Below are 21173 nucleotides of genomic sequence, written 5' to 3'. Positions count from 1 at the left end.
ATGAATGTGAATGTGATTAGTTAATTATGTGCTTTCAGGAGGAAATTGAGGAGCGCTCTTCTGAATGTTTGAGCTCCACGATGAGCCAGAGAGGCTTCGTCTCGCCAGTGAGTGTGTGTCTGGAGTGTGGGTAACGTGTGAAGAAGTCCTAACAAGGAGTAAAAGGGGTTCATTGTATTGTTGAGTGTGTGTTTGTGTTTGCACTGGCACCTGACATCGAGACAGAATGGGCTAATATACAGCATGAGTGCATGTGGTCTGGTATATTGGTAACTTCTGTTATCTTTCACAGTTGCAGGGATAATCTTGTATGGCAGGTGTCTAGATGGTGGCTGGTGATAGTCTTGTGTGTGTGTGTGTGTGTGTGTGTGACTACATGCCAGGCTCACATGCTCCTCTAAGCCAAGACAACAGGATGAATGTGTTTCATCATTGTGTTTCTCTCTCGACTGCATGCAACGCTGAAGGTAATATTCTTCGTCCTTGATAACATACATAGGCATACATACACATGTAGCACACACACATACACACTCACACACATAATTGGTTTTCTGAGGTATTTTTATATTTTATTTTATACCTCTTTTCCATATCATGGTTGTCTACTTTGTAAAATATGACATTTATGCCTGGCTGTTCTGTATAGATACACACAGACACACATAGAACCACATACATGTATACAACGTTCATGGGGTCTACAAGCTGAGACACATATACACAGACACACACACTCTCTCTCTCTCTCTTTCCTATAGGTGGAAAGAGGCTGTGAAGACTCAGCCCTCCTTTCACTCAGGCCTGACAGCTGTTAAATCTGCTGTGACAAACACACACACACAAAGCATACATGTGTTCTCCATCTCTGATCAGAGCTGAAATCAGGCAGTTATCATTCCCTCTCCACTTGCAATGCCCTGAAACCAGCCGTCTCTCTATCACACACAAGCACACACACAGACACACAACACAGGCCCCTTGTGGAGATAAATGTGACCGGCAGTCTTCACCCCTAGCAGAGGAAAATCCAATTCTCTTTCACTTTTATCCCTGAGACTAATGTTACTGTCATAGAAGACACCGCCACCAGAGACCAGCCGACTCTGTTTGTGTGTGTGTGTGTGTGTGTGTGTGTGTATGCGTGCGTGCTGCAGTGAGATAGTGAATTCATTTAAGGTGATGTATTGCTGTCTTTACCTACAATTTCACTGTAGGCCTTGGTGGTGTTGTTCCTGCCTTTCCGTGACAAGCTTTTGACCTTTCCTCCTGTTCTCTGATCAGAATTTCTTTGTCCACCCTCATCTCACAACCCCTCGGCTTATCTTATGTAAATACACATGTACACTATATATTTATATTTATGTTCCTATCACTTCTTTATGTATATATAACTTTGCCTTCATGTGTCCCTTTCTTTTTCTGTCTTAACTAAATAAAGCTGAATGGTGTTTTATATAATACATATTAAATACAAAGGGTACTCCACAAAGAAAGAAAGAATGAAAGCGTCTTATTTTATAGAAAGCTGCTGAATAAGGAGACTTTGAATTAAAGTACGATTTCCAGTCTCTCTTCCCCTCTTGTGTGCGCTGTCTTTATCTCTCCCCCAAGTTTTTTCCCAGGATCTCTGAGGTCTGATTGGGGAAATGTGACCTATTCATCACAGCTGACATAGACTGTGTGTTTACAAGCCACAGCCACACACGTACACACACACACACACGTACACACGTACACACACACACACACACACACACACACATAACATGTAGCCTGTTGGTTTGTTATTGGTAAAGCTCAGCTGTAGGGGGTGGTACTTATAAGAAGCCTGTAAACTAGGGATAACTGCTGTTTTGTGTGTGTGTGTGTGTGTGTGTATGTGTGTGTGTGTGTGTTTGTATGTTTGATTGCAGGTACTTTGTTAATCATTTGTAAGCCCCACCAGATGCCATGCAGGGGACCATAGTGCACAGGGCCCGTCAGTCAAACACCCCTTCATCGCACACGTGCACACACACACACACACTCATGCAGGTGCACTGCGATCTGACCACAACCCCCTTCCCCTTGAGGCTGATTAGTATTCATGAGATCTCAGGAGGCCCCCTCATACACACGCACACACCAACTCACCCACACACATATTCTAGTGGATTGGTCCATTCTAATTATCTCCTGGCATTTATGGAGAGGGCTGATTAGAAGCTGTCAGTGTGACTGATGACGACATGCCATGTAATCCCCCAGAGAGACGCAGGGAGACAGAGAGGAAGGCTGGTCACAGCTGTGGACTCCACTTCTTCTCTTGTCCTCTTCTCTTAGTTTTGTGTCTCTTTTCCTTGTAATTACGCTCCAACTAACAGCCGCCCTGCTCTGTGTCTCTGTAGGTAAACCAGTGATGATCATAACAGAGTTCATGGAAAACGGATCTCTGGACACTTTCCTCAAGGTGAGTCACCGCTCAGATGGAAGGAAAACAGCGCTCTGATCTGCCCCCAAGTTCAGGGCCGCGAGTCTTCACTCAAGCCCTGTGGAAAATTATGCCACAGCTGTAAAGTGTTTAAAATAGTTGAGTTAATTCCCCCAAATTGCTGTACTCACTGACACATTCTTTTGAGAATATATAAAAACACCTGATGAAAAATCTCTTTCATCCCTCAGATCTGGAGAATTTAATCTATAAAGTCCACCAAGGCCTTAAGTTCAGTCTTTCAAGGACTTAATTTAACAAGTATTATTTCAAATAAACCACACTATTACAGCTGATGGGGGATTTTGAGCTGGTTAAATCAAATTTTTATAAGTATTCATCACATAAAGAGAGTAAAAGATTTCATTGCTGACGCGTGATTATTGCTTAAAAGATAAAATGTGTGCAGCTGGGAACAACAGGTCAGACTGTTTTCGCATTATAAAAAAAAATGCAGCACATCTTCATTAGATGGAACAACAAAAATAGTAGACTAAAGATGCATTTCCATCAAGGAACTAGGAACCTTTGGTTAAATTAAGCTCCTGGTAAATTATTTACACCCCGTAAAGTCCCTGCATGCAGCCCTGAGGATTCCTGATTCGTTGAGTTTTCCAGCGTTTTATTTCAGATGGTCAATCTCCGCAATAGCCCATAATATTTATTTAAGTCAAGCATTTCACGTGTTTTGAATACGCTTAGTTTTTTGTACTTATCTCTTTTCCTATTGGCAGCAGCGCTATTTGAATCTCCTTCATGTTTATTGTTGCTGCAGTGGAAACAGAGCTTCCAGGTACTTTTGAAGCTTGATTCAGGAATATGGACCTAGTTTCTGGAACCATGCCAATATTATCCACTACAAGGAGTCATTCACAATCGCACACACTACACTTTTCCTTTTGTTAGTTTGGACTGAGGGGAGGTGAGAAACATTCAGTCAGATGCATATCCTCCAAACACTCGGACCACATGCTGTTTGATACCAGGTAACCCAGAGCACAAAACAGCAGCAGCAGACTGCTGACAAACAGGCTATTAAACAAAGAAAGTGTATTGCTTTGTGTGCGATATATGCACCGTCAGGGGACCTGGAAATTAACAGTTCAATTCAAATGAAATTTAATACCTCTGCAGTCATATTGTTAAGTGTCAAGGTAGAAAATTAAATAAATGAGATTCAAAATATATCAACACTATCTTGAATGAACAGAGAAATATAGTCAGCAGGGATATTCCTGTAGAGACACTTTCATACAGTCTGAATACAGAGAGACTGGTTGACATAAATGTTTTGAAGAGCAGGTTATGGAACATAGTTTAAATTCTGTAAATAGTTTTATAAAATGAAGTCAGAAAAAGTAGCTTTTGCTCAAGGTTATTGCTGAAACTCGTGTCAGTGAATAGATTTAAGAAAGTCTGTAGAGGTTCTGCTTTGTTATTGTAGACAACATCATAGAAGAGGCTGTCACTTCATGCGTCATTATCATGAGTTGATGTTTTTAAAGAATTACTTCATCTTAAAAATATTCTCTCAAATTTGACAGAAGGTTTTCAAGCATCTCTTGAAATGTGAATTTTGTACACACAAGAATGACTCATTCATTTAATGAGAGCTGCATCAAAACAAGGATACGACACTGTGGAATGTGACAAAAGTGTGATTTATGATGCTCGAACACAACACGTAGCACAAGTGACAATAACTCTGTGAATTGAGATCTGCACACACCTGGATGAGTAGATGGTTACAGCCCTTGCATGCATCATGTTTAAAGTTCCCCTGATTCATATTCACAGTTGTTATCAGCCACTAAAAATCACTGCAGCGCTCCAAAGCTGTTAAACCTGTGATGATAGGCCCATCGCTAAATAGACGCGAATCCCATCAGCAACACCGAAGCAAAATTAAATTAAACCTGACAAATGAAAAATGGCTAAAGCGTGTCTTGAAACACACACACACACACACACACAAACAACCCTCGTATACAGACACATGCATGTTATGTATTACAGTATGCATTATAATAAGGGTCATAGAGAGCGTCCGTAGTGGCTCAATACAATTATAGACTCACTTTTATGGGTTTTACAGCTCATCCGTGCTTCTGGCATCCATATGTCTTTAATTAGGCCGTCCATTTATCAAGCAGCTCTCCCTTAGAAATAACAAAACCACTGCTCCGTCAGGGAGAATCTTCTCTTAGTCTCCCTGTCACTGTCTTTATCTAACCTTTCTATCTTTTCCACCTCAGTTTTGAGGGAATAAGTTTGCTAATATGCCAAAAATTTGCCCAAAAAAATCCTAATTTTCTCATTTGTCTCTATATCAAACCTCTCTGCCCCACATTTGTCTCTTCCCCTGGCCTGCCCACCCTCTCTCCTTCTTCCTGGCAAGGCGGTGTGGTGGGCAGATTGATAGAGGAAGTCTGTAGGTTTGTTAGACAGTCCAATCAATCAGCATCTCACAAAACCACCGGCTAATTAACTTACTCCACAGCTGCCGAGGGAGAGACAGCAAAAGAACGATAGAGGAAGGGGAGTGCAGGGGCCGCACAGATGCAGAAAGATGAAGGGAGATAGATAGATAGATGGAGAGTGAATCAAAGTAATACAGAGTTCTCTCTGTCTGAGACAGAGATTGAGGAGAGAGATGGAGAGAACAAAGAGACAGAGAGAAGGAGAGATGATATAAAGAAGAGAAGGTGAGTGATAACATTTCAATGGGGACCATTGGCCCAGGGCAGAAATAATTGGCAGGAGAAGGTGAGTTGGACTACCATCGATCAACAGGCCCTGCTCTTTGCCAAAGACAGCTCAAATCTGAAATCCAGTGAGCGCTGCTTGGGCACATGGTCAGAGTTAGAGAGGAGAGTTCTGTCTCTGTCACATACAATCCTCTGCTAGCAGGATTTTTTTGTGATCCGCGAATGATCCCTAGAAGGACAAATTCATCTTTTGCTCGCCACCCTCCAGAGAGAGGTCAAAGTGCAGAGTTAGCAGGGGCTGGAAGGGATTCAGACTCCTGCTCAGGGAGTCTTAAGAGGCATGGACTCCTGCCATCGCAGGCACTTGAGTCCTGGCTTGAACTTTCCACTCCAGCTGCGGTTGCTGAAGGACCTGGCACTAATCACCATGCCACCCATACTGCAGCTTCATGTCAGCATTTACACTGTGCACTCTGTATTAATTCATCTTTCTCCTTGTCTCTCTACAGAAACATGACGGCCAGTTCACGGTGATCCAGCTGGTCGGCATGCTGCGCGGTATCGCCTCCGGTATGAAGTACCTGTCAGACATGAGCTACGTTCACAGAGACCTGGCAGCTCGAAACATCCTGGTCAACAGCAACCTGGTGTGTAAGGTGTCGGACTTTGGCCTGAGTCGGGTTCTGGAGGACGACCCAGAGGCTGCCTACACTACAAGGGTAAGACACTTTGTCACAGGCTGCTTCTGTCGCATTGTCTCTGATTACAGATACCAAATTGACCTCTACATTACTGTGCCTGAACCCGAATGAAAACCATATGTGCATAAATTAAGTTCTTTAAATTAAGAGACCCAGTCCAATGGGGGCTCGAAAACAGCCAGTAGCAGTAAAAGAAATATACCTATGAAAATTGGTGTCATATTAGTCATGCAGTGTTTCCTGCAGAATAGATTCCATCTGTGGAGGTAAAGCAGGTGCACAAGCACGCAGTTGCAGTTTGACCTGTACACAGTCTAGAGAGCGAAATAGGTTCTCGTTTGTTGGAGTTTATTCAGGTGAAAAACTAATCATCTAGATATTTAAATATATTGTTGATTTACTACTATAATGCTTATGGAGGATCCACTTGCCACTCGGTTATACCAACCTGTCATGTTGGCAGCGAGCAGGCCCGACCCCTGAGATGACAGCTGATCATCATCCATGCTCATTTCGACATTAAATCGAACAATTCATGTTGTACTACAACACTGTCTCTGTTATGACAGTCCATTTCAATAAAAAAATAATATATACACATGGATAAATAATGGTAATAGTGTATGGTAATAAATGACGGAATAAAAACTCTGCATATTGTAAATACCTACAATAGCAGTAAGGATGTCATGGCGTATAGAACAAAGTTAGTTAGTTAAGTCAGTTAAGTGGATCACTGAGTTAAGGTCATTTAAAGATACAGTATGTCAAAGTGCAACTACCAAAGGAAGCCTGACATTCATTCAACTTGTCAAGTTTCAACTACAACAGATATGAACCCAAGATATGAACGCCCTATTTTTATAAGTAGAAAATGTTTCATTAATGACTCGACAAAGGTATAAGGTAGTTTTTTACAGTTGTGTGTCTGTGCAGTATAGTCGTACCGAAGAAGTCTTTGATAGCATCACCATCCTCTCACAGAGTTCCGAGAGAATGAACAAATTCAAACGTCAGTGACTTAAACCACTGCGGAGTAACTCATCTAAAATGCCCACAAGGAGATGGCATTATTCATATTCATAGGAAGTGTCGGGATGTTATTTTTAATATGGCATTAGCATTGCCCTGGGAGGAGTGTATCAGCCGCTGACTGCTCTATTGCAATCGCACACAGCCTCCGACTGATGTCAGGAGACCTAGATGGAGAGCTGCAGGCAAGGAGGAGGAGGGGGGAGAGAAAGGGGAGAGGCCGAGGTGGAGATGAGGAAGAGACGAGGAGAAAGGAGTGGATATCAAATAAGACTGAGATCTAGGGAGGCTGAGAGCGAGAGAGAGAATAAGGGAGGGTAGGGTAAGGATCCAGAGAGAGCAGTTAAGAGAAAAGAGAAGATGGTGTAGGGGTGGACAGGGGGCGGCGGAAACAAAAGTACAGTGCTGAGTGACTTGGCAGCTTTGTCTTTTATTTGACTTTGACCGAGCAGAGATGGGGAATGCTAGGTGGTGCAGAGGCAGCTGCCGCATGTTAAAAAGCTGAAGCGGGCCCTATAGAGGTACAGCCTGTGAGTAGACAAGAGAGGGAGAGAGAGAGAGCGGCGGTACTGCACTGCCCATTGTGTCTATACAGTGGGCTTTATGGAATCCTTTTGATCTGTGCATCAACAACAAAGGCAGAAGCTGCGTGGAAGAAAAAAAAGGAGATTGACGTCAAAAGAAATTCAAGTGTGCGAAAATAAACACAGAGGCAAAAGTCACCTTATGTTGTGGGTACATCAGAGAGGAGTGCTGTTGTCAAGGTGGTGTATAATCTCACCTTCTCGGTTATGGCACCAGGCGTCCTGGTGGGCACAATCTTGTAATCTGCTTTGTCAGATCTAACTAACTAACACTTGGCGAGAAAAATAGCAATATAAAACAACCTTTAAATATTTACACTATTACCAACAGGGTAAAACATCAAGTTCATAATCAGCATGCCAACAATGTGCCAACTGTGATGTGAACCGTTTACAGGGAGGGAAGATCCCCATCAGATGGACGGCTCCAGAGGCTATAGCGTACAGGAAGTTCACCTCGGCCAGCGATGTGTGGAGTTACGGTATCGTCATGTGGGAGGTGATCTCATATGGAGAGAGACCCTACTGGGAGATGTCCAACCAGGATGTGAGTCACAAACACATGCCTCATGTCTCAGCTTCAGCATTAACAACGTATTTTCCCTCATACCTCAACTGTTGGCTTTCTCTCTGTATATTATTGTTAGATCTCGATCATACTACGTGAACGGCCTTGAGACCATACATGTTATAATCTGACGTTACAAATACAACTAAATTCAATTAAAATATGATAATCAATTTTCCTGGACATTTTTATTTCTCATTCATTTATTGTTTACAGACCTTAATATCCGCCTCTATCTCCCAATAGGTTATCAAAGCAATAGATGAGGGCTACCGTCTTCCCGCTCCAATGGATTGTCCTGTGGTGCTGCACCAGCTCATGTTGGACTGCTGGGAGAAGGGACGGAGCGACAGGCCAAAGTTTGGACAGATTGTCACAATCCTCGACAAGCTCATCAGAAACCCTGCCAGCCTCAGGGAGCTGGCCAACAGCTCAGAATGGTCAGTGGGAGAAAGCTATAAATCTGAAAGCTGACACATGCATATAGGCTTGAGATGGACTGGTTAGACTGTAGGATGAGACATGCATTGAAGACGAGATCACTGCCTTACATCTACACTGTAAATCTTCTTTGTCGGTTGCAATTTTTTAGGTAAAATCACATTGTTATCTTTTTTTTGTCAGTGAAAAGATATAAATATAGGTTTGTGGCTTGGCATATCCAAAGTCTAACATTCAGTTTCGACACCGTGCCTCCCAAGCTGTATTACTGTTTTACATCCAGACTATCATTATTTTCACATTTACATTTTACATTCCAGGCCGAGGTCCTAAAACAGGCCAGAAAACAGAAGATATTTCTGTCAGCTTAAGAGGCAACTGAAGACACTTTAAACAGGAAACCTATCAGCAGAATTAATAATGTGACAAGGAAGAAGTTTATCATACACAAGACTTGTAGACATATAGGGCTCTAAATAAAGCACAAACAACACTGTATGTAAGAGCATATTTCATATAATGCAGATGTAATTAGTTCTGTGTATGCACAGAACTAAGTTTCAGCGTGAAAATGAATAAACACAGAGATCATTTATAACAATTTCTAACAAAAGGAAGCAAGCAAAAGGGGGGACGTGGGAGAGGTCATTAATCATACTTACCCACTAATGGGTAGGTTTAAAGTTTAGGGTTTATTCTTATTTTTTTTATTGTGGTTTTGAGTCTGTCATGCTGCGGCTGTAGGAGAATTCAAACCATTCTGTCCAAATCCACAACCAGCAGCATGAATAAGTATTAACCGTCTACTCAAGTTTTTTCCTGACAATTCATGTTTTTTTATTATTGTGAAAACTCGAACAACACTCAGATTTAATAACAGTTCCAAGGACAAATGACTGACATCAGCACAAGTCGGAAGCTGTTATTCAGCCTCTCAACAGGCTGAAACGTGATTGAGACGTGAGTGTGGCTTTGTATTCCAGCAGGGAGGACCTGTCCACCCCAGAGTTCAGCGTAAACACAGTGGATGAGTGGTTGGAGGCCATCAAGATGGGCCAGTATAAGGAGAACTTTTCCAGTGCTGGATACGTCAGCTTGGACTCAATCCTCTACATCAGTGTCAGGTACAGGCGGCTTGAGTCTCATCCTTGTTAAATCAAACACTGAAAAGGTCAAGATTGCCAGTAAAAGATGTTATTATATTCCACTTGAGTGTCATTTAGAATTGAAGGATTTGCACAAGTATCTTAGACAAAAGAATTGTACTGCCTTTGAAGGACATTGTAGGGGAATTTCGCTAAGAATATAAAAATAAACCCTTTTTTTTGTGTCTTCCTCGTAGTGAATTGGCTAAGATGGGCGTGACTCTGGCTGGCCACCAGAAGAAGATTTTATCCACTGTCCAGAGTCTGCAGACCCAGGGGGCGCACGTCCAAGTATAACAGTGTCCACATAAACACAATGAGACAGAGCCAAAATGGATGCTCCTGTGACGAGTTTCACACCCCCTGAAATGGAGTTGCAATGGATGCTCTGTGCTTGGGCCTCCATTGATTTTGAGACACACCGAGATGGAGACAACATGGACGCTTGACTCCATCACCTTCTCGCAGTTTTCACCATTCTTCCCATCCTCGATGGGCACTACCAGCTTTAGCACTCAAGAGTCCCAGCAACACAGCCACCATTACGGAGCAACTGAGAGACACGACAACATGTAGAGCATCCCAGATCATTTCACATCATAAAAGCTCAAGAAAAGTTAAAAAAACAAGATTTTTAACAAAAGAAATGACAAAAACAAATTAGAATATAATTATCACTGTCTGTGAGGTGTACAGTTGTTTTTTACTGTCATTTTGTTTGTTTTGAGTTTTCACCATGAAGAGTTTAAACTGGGTCAGAAGATATGTATATGTGTAGATATATGTTTATATGGGCTGTGTGTCCCACAACCGTAGAGATGGACCTAACGTTTGTATTGGTGGTGAGGTTTATATCACTCAACCTTAATAGGAGTTATTACCTGGTATATGTATGGCCCCTTCCAATGCTCTCTGTACATAGAACGCCAGTGAATGAACCGAGATTCTGAATGGCATGAATGTGTGAGGGGGTGAGGGGGACGAAAAAAGGACCTTTAGAGATAGAGAGAGATGTAGATTTTGCTAGTTCATGTAGGACGGAAGTATTAAAGTATTTGACCAGGACAAGGGCTTCCCTGGCGACTGCTCTCAGACTCACTTCCATAGCAACTAGACCCAGAGCACGTTTGCTTGTCTGCTTGCACTTATGATGTAACTCAGTGCAAAGTCAGAGCAGGAACCGCTTAAGGTGAAGACAGCACAGAGAACATTTTTTTCCCACTCTTCCATAACTGTCTATTCCAAACAACATTGTCTGTTCAGTCCGCACAGTATGATGTTGCTCGGGATATTTCAGCCTAAGAGTTTGCCTTCCCATGTTTCAGGTGTGTGAAGAAATATATGGTGTTTTGTGGAGAGCAAAGGTGACACAAAGGTCATGATAGAGTTGACACTGTTAAGAACGTGTAACTTGTTTTTCCAGTGTTGTGCCATGTACAGTAAAGTAACATTGAGATGTCCATCTGGGCAACATACCAACATTCTCCCTATTCTCTTTCCTTTACAACAGCTCCAATGGCTCGATGGTTGCACCAATCACAAGACCAATCACGATTTACAGTATTTTGTCCCAAGTAGTTTGACAGATAAAAAAGAGCACTGAAACATTTTAAGCAAGATGGAATATATACAGTGATAATTTTCAGTGGAGCCACTATAGAGGGTAAAACTTACTTTTAAAAAATCTCGATTTGTGTGTCTTGTATCATCTCAAATTATTGTTATCAGTCAGGTCAACCTATTTAAAGCATCCCTTGTTTCAAACCAACACCCTTAAGTCAATTTTACAAATCACAATGTTTACAGCAAAAAAGGAAATAAATTGGTTTGATGTTTTTTCCCTTGCAGAAGGAAGCAGCTACTTATCACGTTAATTACAAGGTTAGATATGATGGGACCCGTTTTGTCTTCACTGCATTAATGGCACTGAACCTGCTTTGAGTGTAATCCCAAACCCATTTTTAATATATGTGGTACTCTATAGGACCAACAGTGACATAAAAGTACAGTATATATGATTGTATCATAGTGTAAAATATGTACAGTGTTGATTTCCAATGTTATAATGTTTGTAATGATAACAATGATGATGATGATGATGATGAACTATGATGTACTTTTATTGTGAAAAAGAGATTTCTGAAGTACTTGTTCAGTGGCAGGTCGTACGGGAGAAAAGCGAAGGGAGGTTATTTGTTGGTCTGAACAAAGGAATGTAGCATGGTGCGAAGCTTCAGCTTTGATTGACAGGTGACAGTGACTGCAGTTTCTTCCATAGCGTTAGAATGAGTAGAATGTACTCTTTTTATTGATACACTGGCATACCCCACCTCAAACAGTAATAACATGTACGTTTCCTTCGCATACAGCATAATGTTTGAAAATGCTTGGTTGGGTGAGGAGGAAAGGGGCGGAGTGAGGTTGAGATAAATCCTCAGATGAGATTTCGGCACAAATTGAATATTCATGAAACCCCCTCCCCCAAAACAGTGATTTGATTAACTTTAGTTTAAGAACTGTACCCAACCTAGGCATAGCAGACCTGTCAAGCTTTGCATTACTTTACAAGCGGAAGTGGTGTGAATGGAGTTGTGGTCAGAGTACAAGCATTTTAAAAGACTTCATTTTTAGCCTTTCCCAAAATATATAGGAAATCAATTTAACTGTATGTTTTTCTTACATAACCTACAATTGTCGGCTGTTTGGCTAACTGGCTGACTATCTACAGTAGTACCCAAGCAATACTCCCAAGGTCAAGAAGCAGCAACCTTGTAGGTCTACAATAGTTTATGGGGTTATACATTATGTAAAAAAGAAGAACGTAGCACGTCTACTATGTTCTATTTCTGCACTTGGTTGGATCCAGTTCTGGATGAGAGAGGGTTAGCAGGAGAGAAACCCATTATTAGAATAAGTAATTACACCGTACTTCAAGTACAATGCAGTTTTTATTTCCATTTTCTCTATGTGGATTGTCAGTTGGTGAGGATATTAACATATTTCCAAGGACATGCAGCTTTAGTCTCAATCTTTCAGTAAAATATCCTGTATAAAACCAACCATCAAGTGCATATTTAAGTTGGAAATATGAATGAAAGGATAGCTGAGCTTAAGTAGTTAGGTCAAATGTGCTAGCAACAGTCATTTCAGTTGAAAATGAGCTGTTATCGTCTAAAATTGTTATGGTAAATCTGTCACCATAATCAGTGTTTATTTCATGTGTTGTGTGAGAATGGAAAGCTTGACAGGCCAAGCAAATGCAACTAAGGGCAGAGACCTATCAAGAGAGAGAAAAATGGACAAAACTTTCACCTCTACTAGCATGGAAAATGTGTTTGAATATAAAAAGCGTACAGATACATTTACAGCTAAAATCACCTAATTCAAAGATCAAAATCTTCCTGCCAAACCTCTTTGCTGTTTTGTATCATAAATCACAGACAAATGTACAATCCAGACCATCTGAAACTGTTCATTCTACTCTTGCTAACTCTATGATTCCACTCTAGCGGGCTACCCTTGACCGCTGGCCTTTTAGATGCCTTATTTACTGAGCTGATATTAAGAGTAAAGTGTATGTCCAGGTAGTATTTATCTGTGTTCTTAAGATGACCTCACATCAACACCCTAGTTTCATAACATCCCATAACCCCCCATTGAGACACCCTCCAACTGCACCTTCACTCTCTACGCAGATGAAAGTCATTTTGTACTGAAATATAATAAATCTAAAAGCTGTTCACCAGTCAAGTTGAAAGAGAAAATGGCAATATTGTCCTTATTTATTTGAGTAACAATATAATCAGTGATAATTGTGATTGGCTTACATTTCTTTCATTTGCTTAATTGTGTTGATGTACAAAATTCCTCATACAAAGTCAAGGTTAGAAAGAGATAAAGTATCGGCAAAGAAAATCAGTTAATCGTGTTTTCTTTTTTTCAAGCTTGTTCAACACTTCCCATTCAGAAAAATTGAGAATACAAAAGTCAGACCCACACACTCAAAATCCCAGGTTTGTGCCACTGTTCACCCTATAAATATGTGGGTTGTTTTGCTTGATCTGCAATACGACATGTGTCCTCCATTTGCCCACCAGGCCTGTAGTGTCAATGTTCATGAGTGATTCTCATTTGGGACTCTCGGCTCTCTGTCTCTTTCTCTACTGCCCTCTCTCTTTCTTTGGCCACCGTACAGTGCTTACTTGTCCCCATGCCAGTCTCCTCTGCGTTGCTTGTTGTAAAGGGTGTAGGCATTCTAATGTCTTTCATGTCGCTGTAATAAATATGCTAATATTTCTAATTTCTCACCTGACGCCTGCAGTGTCCTTTTCTCCTCACACATTCTCTGCGCCTCTTTCTTTCGATCTCTCTCACACACATACACATAAGAAGTAAATGTATTTCCCTGCATAATTCCACAGTAGAATTACGCTGGGACTTGGGTTAGAATATTATGTTTTAAAATTAAAAGCGCAATTTTTTTAATGCCGCGTGTAACAAAGCCTGAAGTCAGCTATTTTTGTTTTGGTGAGCATCTGACCAGTGTTGCAGAAAACCAGTGACTGATTGGAAAATTCAAGCGTAGTCTCATTTGTCTTCAGCTCGGCCTCGATGCTGGCTGGTGGTGGGGAAATTCCTATCATGACATTCTTGAATGGCAAAATATGGCCAGCCTGAAACCACATTTTCATCATTAGTGTGTGTGTGTGTGTGTGTGTGTGTGTGTGTGTGTGTGTGTGTGTGTGTGTGTGTGTATATGTTCCTTATCAAGAGATAATTCTGTCTCTGGGGAGAGGGAAGGTCAATGACTCCTGGCCTTGGTTAACCCCTTAATGCACTGGCCCAGTTGCTGTCACTCTATGTTACTGCCATTACACCTCATTTAGCCCATCATATTAGGTTCCATATTCCCCTATCGCTCTCTACCGCTCCCTCCGTTTCTTTCTTTCTCACACACAAACACACACACAACTCAGGGCTGTTCTCCATTTCCACAGTATCTATCTCCTCCCACCGGCCTCCTCTTTATCTTTCTGCTGGCCTTTAGACCCCCATTTTTTTTTTCTTCTCCCCTTTTCTATCAATCCTGTGCAGACAGACGTTGTGGCTAGTCCTCTGACCTCGAATACCCCATTATCTCCCTCTTTCTAATTTCCCCTACCTCCATCCATCCATCCATCCATCCATCCATCCATCCATCCATCCATCCATCCGAAGATTTTCTCCACATGCAGCACTCTTTTTGAGGTCCATTGCCTCTTTCTGTCCCACTGCTACCACCACTGGGTCTCGCTTCACTATTAAAGGCCAATCCATAACTTTGGGCTTTTGTCTCCAGGTGTCTCAACAGGGAGAATGTCATCTCACGTATTTCCTCTTGATAACATGGAGGCGACAGAGAGCCAAAGGCTTAGGCGATTGATTCATCATGCAGCTGCTATTGGCATCACGTGAAAAGGTCAGGAGTCCCTATGGAGAACACTTTAAAAGGCCATTGGTGACTGATGAGCCTGTCATGTTTGTATCACATACATGCACAAGCACTCTCTCACACTTTCTCCAACGTTCCCTCTGTTCCTCTGCTCTCCGCTCTCTCTCTGTCACACACACACATTCACACTCCCGTGGGATTGGTAATTGGGCCCCTCCGTCATGCTGTCAGGTGTGGGTTTGAGTGTCCCCTCATGTGCAACAGCAGACATTAAAATAACACAAGAGAGCAAACTGCCACCGTGACCTCTGCAGGGGTTAGCCATGTGTGTACATGTGTGTGTGTGTTTAAGTGTGTTTGCTCACAGATGTGTGACTGTTACTTCCGTGTGTATGTAATGCTTGTGGGAGCCAAACTGATGCTCATGGGTAAGTGAGTGAGCAGTGCGAGTATTAAATAGGAGACAAACGGAGAGAAGTCGATAAAATCTCAACCAGAGGTAAAATTTCATCAGTCATTGGTTAAATTTGCTGGAGTTCCTGCTTTGTCGCTCTTGATTGCATTGCGTGTCCTTGCTAATCAAATATGGCCAAGTCCAGACAGGCTCAGTGTTTCCGAGTCCGCACACACTTACACATGCACATCAGTCCTCTTCTGTCTCATGAGGTTTTAGTTTGCTATCAAAGCGATTTCCTGTCTCAAATTTTCATCAGTAATCAAAGTTCCTGATTGAATTTGAAAAGTGAGCCAGTCTCTATAAATCACATTACATGCCTCACTCCCATCATGCCTGCTCTCATCAGCCACAGGAATGAGACGCCACCCTTGGTGTACGGCTGGGTCTCTCTGTGTGTGTGTGTGTTTGTGTGTGTGTGTGTGTGTGTGTATGTTGTGTTTGCTGTGGATCTGGAAAATGGATGTTTGCAGAGGTGTGATTTGATCCATGCAGCTTTTTTATAGGGGCAGATGATAGATAAATGGTAGAGGAATGGTAAAATAACAGTAGAGATAAAACATCTGGGTCAGATTGTGGGTGGAAAGAGTTTGTAATTTATTTTACTATCAAGCGGATATAAATATTTTGGAATTTATTTTAGTGTGGAGTTTTTATTTGATCTGTACGACTCAAGTCAGGGTTAAATCAAGTGAATTTCTTGAAATAAACTGTTGGATGCCTTTTGTTGTATAGATGAAATAATAAATTGACCTAACGGTTGCAGGTCCGATGTACAAAAGGATCAGGGACCAGATCCAATCCAAAATTTCCTTTTTCCAATTTTTTTCCTTTACTATTGCAAATGTGAAATAAACTGCCACTTTATATCCCAATTTATATCCCATATTGTATATTTTAAACAGTGTTGATCACACTGCATCGTGATAAGGTGGAATCATATTGTGTAGTATTAGCAGTCGCTTCATCTGTATATTTAATGTATGAGATCATTGGAAATGCATTTAGACGTTTATCACATTGGCTTCAGTGGTGGAGATGCACATCCCTACTCTCATTATAATACATTAGTGCACTCTGCGCTGTACTTATTCCAAAAATCAAGTTGGAACGAACTCGACAAGCGACGCAATTTGTTCAAATGTATTCTTACTTTACTGATCGGTCAAGAAGACATGCAATAGATCAAGCTGATAGTGAGCGCCCTCTGTTGGATTGTGAGGCAAACTATGGAGATAGAGACTAAGAATTAAGTCTAAGAATTAAGAATTAATTAATTAAAAATGAAGAATTCAAACAGCCCCCCCCCCCCTCCCAAGTTTGAATTTGAAATAAAAGTGACACTGCAGTTACTGAAGGAATGAGAAATAAATCTAACAAGATAATGACTGATAACCGGCTGTGTCCAGGGGCCCATTGTCTCATAATCCATTCATAATTTTGGGCACCAGTGGAGCTAAAAAAAGTAATATTTCTAAATGTTGTCGTCCCAAGTCAAATATGTAACCAGCCAAAGTGAAAAAGCACAGACACTGCCTGTAATGGACAGCAGTCACCAGCTAGAATCAGTAATACATTTGAAAATGGAGCAGAGAGTGACGAGAGTATGAACAGACGGAGAGAGAGAGAGGAGAACAAATAGTGTTTTGGGACTGGGGGGAAAAAAAGGTGAAGAAAAAGTTTAGGAGGGACTGAGATAATATTGACCACATAATCCCTTACAGATGTGGAAATCACAGTTTAATGCTTGGCAGACATGACATGCTGAACTGCTATTGCATGACTCAAGAGGGACTCTGACCAAAGACAAACTCACTCTCAGTCAAGTCTGCTATTGATGGAGAAAAATTTAGAGCAATCGTAGGATAGCCACATCTGCTGGACTATAAATTACACACAGAGAAACACACTGGCTGAACAGCTTCACAAGGCTCAGTGAGTCATATGAAGAGATAGTTTGAATAGAAGCCTTTTCTTTACTGTGTTAAAGAGTAATAATTTAGCTAATGTCTTCCTATGCAATTATATACAGGACCCATTTTGAACCCGGTGTGACAGCTGATTGCAGAAGATTGCATGATTTGCCGTCGCCTGTAGCCTGTGTGTGTACATGTGTACATGCTGTATGATGGAGAGACATGAGTGTTCCTTTGTACGTGCTATGTGTTTATGTGTGTCTTCTTTCCTGTGTAATCAAACCCAGCTCTTCAAGTGCCATCAATCAAGCTTTGATGTTTCAGGGGAGAGTCAAGGAACCACAGCAGCCCCCTCCATGCGCCGAGGCCAGGCGGCTCTAGTGCCGCTGGAAACATGGGAAATGCTTTCTAAACCAAGAGTAGGTGCCTGCGACTAACCATGTACATTATGTAGCTCATCAGAAATGTGCTCTGTAATGTCTCGGGTTGGGGAAAATAGATGTTTCTGTGGTTCTCATCTGCACAGTTTTCTGCAACATCAAAGCATCTAAACAATATGGTTGTATTCTACGCATCGCTTTCCATACTCACACTCCTTTCATCATCCTGTTCTTTCTCTTCTTCATTTGCCACAGTACTTAACTATTGCTTTATTTCTCCTCTAAGGAGGACACAAAGCCACAGGGTTGCATTCACAACACCAACGTACGTGTGGGAGTGTTGGGTATATAAATACATACGCAGTCTATAAAATACAATATGCTTTTGTTAGACAGTAGAATAACTGTTTTATTATAATAAATAAGACAGCTATTTTTGTATTTATATAGTTTTTAGAAATATGCCTCCCACTACCAGCCACACACACACGCACACACACACACATACCGATCTTGGTGAGAACACTCATTGGCATAATGCATTCCCTAACCCCCCAGCCTAACCCTAACCATGAGTCCATAACAACTTAATGCACATGCACCAGCACTTATGTTTATAGTACTTATATATAAAAATGCACTTGTGTTGTTTGTGTTCTTTAATAATTTGTGTGTTCTTTAATATTCACAAGCACTTCATCCCTAAGATCTTTACTCACCCATAGTGTGAGCGATTGTGATTGTGTGCGTGTGTGATTAACACTTATCTTAAATATACCTCTCCTGTTAGGAAATTTGTGTTACTATTATTATTGCTGTTATTTATTATAAATATTCATATTAACATGCCTCAACATTTTTAATTTAACAGCTGGGGAGAGTCCTTGGAGGTATGGAGAGTATTTATAAGAAGTGAAGCTCCCGTTGTCTCACCTGTGGCTGTGGTCTTTTGAACCTTCTCTTATTTAATTATCTTATTTAGCTTTTTATTGATTCCTTCCTTCTATGGTGGGATTTTAACCAAAAAGGGACGTTCAGTGTTTAACATTCACATTCCCTGCATACCTGTGCCCCTTAAAACACTCATTCAGACCTTCTAAAAATGTCCTCCCTCCATAAAGTCTATTCTCAAAATGTCCTCATATAAGCACAAGTACACACTCAAACACTATGACAACAGTGTTAAAATCTGTTCCTGAGACAGAGCCAAAAAACTGTGTGATTGGTGATGTAAAAATATCAGTGGGAATTATTTGTTTTTTAATTAACTTACAACATCATAAAAATGTATCCGTAGCAAAAAAAATCTAAAAACTTCACCACCTATTTGTACTCCATGTTTAAAACAAAATAAAAGGATACCCATTAGAATTTCTTCGCCAAAAACCATATGAACCATTATTATCTTTGAGAGAAAGCCCCATTTCTTTATCAAAGCTATGAAACCTCAGGAGAAAAGGTTTGGCAGGACACTATCACACCATATTCCAAAGATAATGGCTGATGTTTTTTCCAGGGTTTTGAATGGAAAGCACAGAACATTTTAGTGGTGGGTTGGAGTGACATGAAAAAGGACGGTCTCACTAGAGCATCATTATACTGAGAGAAACTGCCACTGTGGGTTAAAAACTTGAAGATCATCCATATTGTGGTTTTATTCTGGCTATGTCTGGAACTTAGATTGTTGAAAGAAATGAGGGACTGAGATGATCCTCGAATTACATAACAGGCACATGCTGGATTTCTTCGAACGATTAAAAGACCACCTTTACTCTACTCTAATGCCCTTCGGGGAGCCACGCCTCCGCTTCCTCCAGGCAGTTTGTCATTTACGCAATGGCTGCCATTGACAGGTGGGCATGTCTGCAGTAAAAAACCCTCACATAAGAACAAGTAGCCATCACTGACTTTCCTGTGACTAACAAAAGATTTACGAGGACGACAAAAAAAGGAGAATCGACAGACTGGTCAATGAGTTGAGGTTGATGACACTTTCTTTTCTATTTCTATTTTGTGGTCAAGGGTCAAGATCCTATCGAAGACATAAGGTTCTTCACATGCATTTCTAGAAAAGACCATCTGAGGCACTTGTCAATATTTATTCTTTGATTTATGACTAAACACCTGAAAAACTAATGTTTTATGTATTTAGCACTAAGAATTTATAAAAACCCAAACATTATGCAGAGCAAACATATGCACAAACACAGTATTTAAGACCTCTCGGGGAGAACTCAATAAAATAAACACTGAGAGGAGACTGGGAAAACCGGCAGGACGAACAGATTATAAGTTAAAGTGAAAAAACAGTTGGTTGGTTTTAGTAGAGTAAAACCACAATAACGTGGTTTGTAAGATTTCATGGAAAAGTAACAGCAACTTTGAAGGCACACCAACACAAGCACACATGTGCATGCACACACAGACACACACTATCCATAACCACATGTGAGCACCCACACACACTGATGGCTGTTGTTTGACCACACAAGATGTTACTAAAACCGTGTGTGCCAGTGCTGATTTAAACTCTACTTGTGGTTTAATCACATAAAAATGGAAGAAAAACAAAAATCGGATTATATCTTTACGTCACCTCTTAACGTCATATGTGTGATATGAATGAGTGTTAATTGAGCATTTTGTTTGTGCACGTGTATGGCTATGTGCCCACGTACAGTGTAAAGTACAGACACAGAGCTGAGGGGAGGCAGTAGAGGCTCTACATCAGAGACACATGCTTACTAACAGAGGTTTGACCCAAATAACAGTGTAATTTATGAAGGCTTTTAGGCTCCCAGGCAGCCATGGAAGTAGAACAGAGAATAATGTGAGTCTGACCGTGCCCATTCACTTCAGTTTATGTCCCAGTCTTTTACTAGGACACATGTCTGGAGTTTTTAATGATACAGAGACAGTAAACACAACGTTAATGGACACTGAGTTTACAGAGATATGCTCAGCTGCAAATACACGGCCGTGGGCACAATTACGGGCGTGCGCACAATCAAGAATACTAAACCAGTGCAGGTACTGACAGGCGTGGTTAAAAAAGAGATCCAATAAAAAACGGAGATGGGGTGCAATAACTGAGGTAGATATAGGGATTGGGGACGGAACGACAAGGAGAGACAGACTGAAGCACAGAGATCATTAGTACTCTGCTGTAAGGCGCTGGCCCCAGGCAGGGTTAGAGGCTGAAATGGACAGTTAGCGGCTTCTGGAGGAGATGACATCTCAGGCCAACCCAAAGGACGAGTTAAGACATCCCAAGCACAGATATAACGTGTGTGTGTGTGTGTGTGTGTGTGTGTGTGTGTGTGTGTGTGTGTGTGTGTGT

At 41.3% G+C, this 21173-nt stretch overlaps 1 protein-coding gene across 1 annotated transcript in view; it reads left to right on the top strand.

The window, feature by feature from the left end:
* The window catches only part of epha4b (eph receptor A4b), an 86519-nt gene extending 72560 nt beyond the window's left edge, over window positions 1–13959 (top strand). Inside the window, exons 14-19 of the mRNA XM_035170594.2 lie at window positions 2391–2452; window positions 5691–5900; window positions 7896–8045; window positions 8313–8506; window positions 9491–9631; window positions 9850–13959. Of these exons, the coding sequence (XP_035026485.1) occupies window positions 2391–2452; window positions 5691–5900; window positions 7896–8045; window positions 8313–8506; window positions 9491–9631; window positions 9850–9949 (857 nt within the window). The 3' untranslated portion in view covers window positions 9950–13959. The remainder of the gene's footprint in view (window positions 1–2390; window positions 2453–5690; window positions 5901–7895; window positions 8046–8312; window positions 8507–9490; window positions 9632–9849) is intronic.
* The last annotated feature ends 7214 nt before the right edge of the window (window positions 13960–21173 follow it).

Source organism: Hippoglossus stenolepis, chromosome 11 (genome assembly GCF_022539355.2).
Source record: "Hippoglossus stenolepis isolate QCI-W04-F060 chromosome 11, HSTE1.2, whole genome shotgun sequence".
Lineage (NCBI taxonomy): Eukaryota > Metazoa > Chordata > Actinopteri > Pleuronectiformes > Pleuronectidae > Hippoglossus > Hippoglossus stenolepis.
This window is presented reverse-complemented; position numbering and strand designations above follow the sequence as displayed.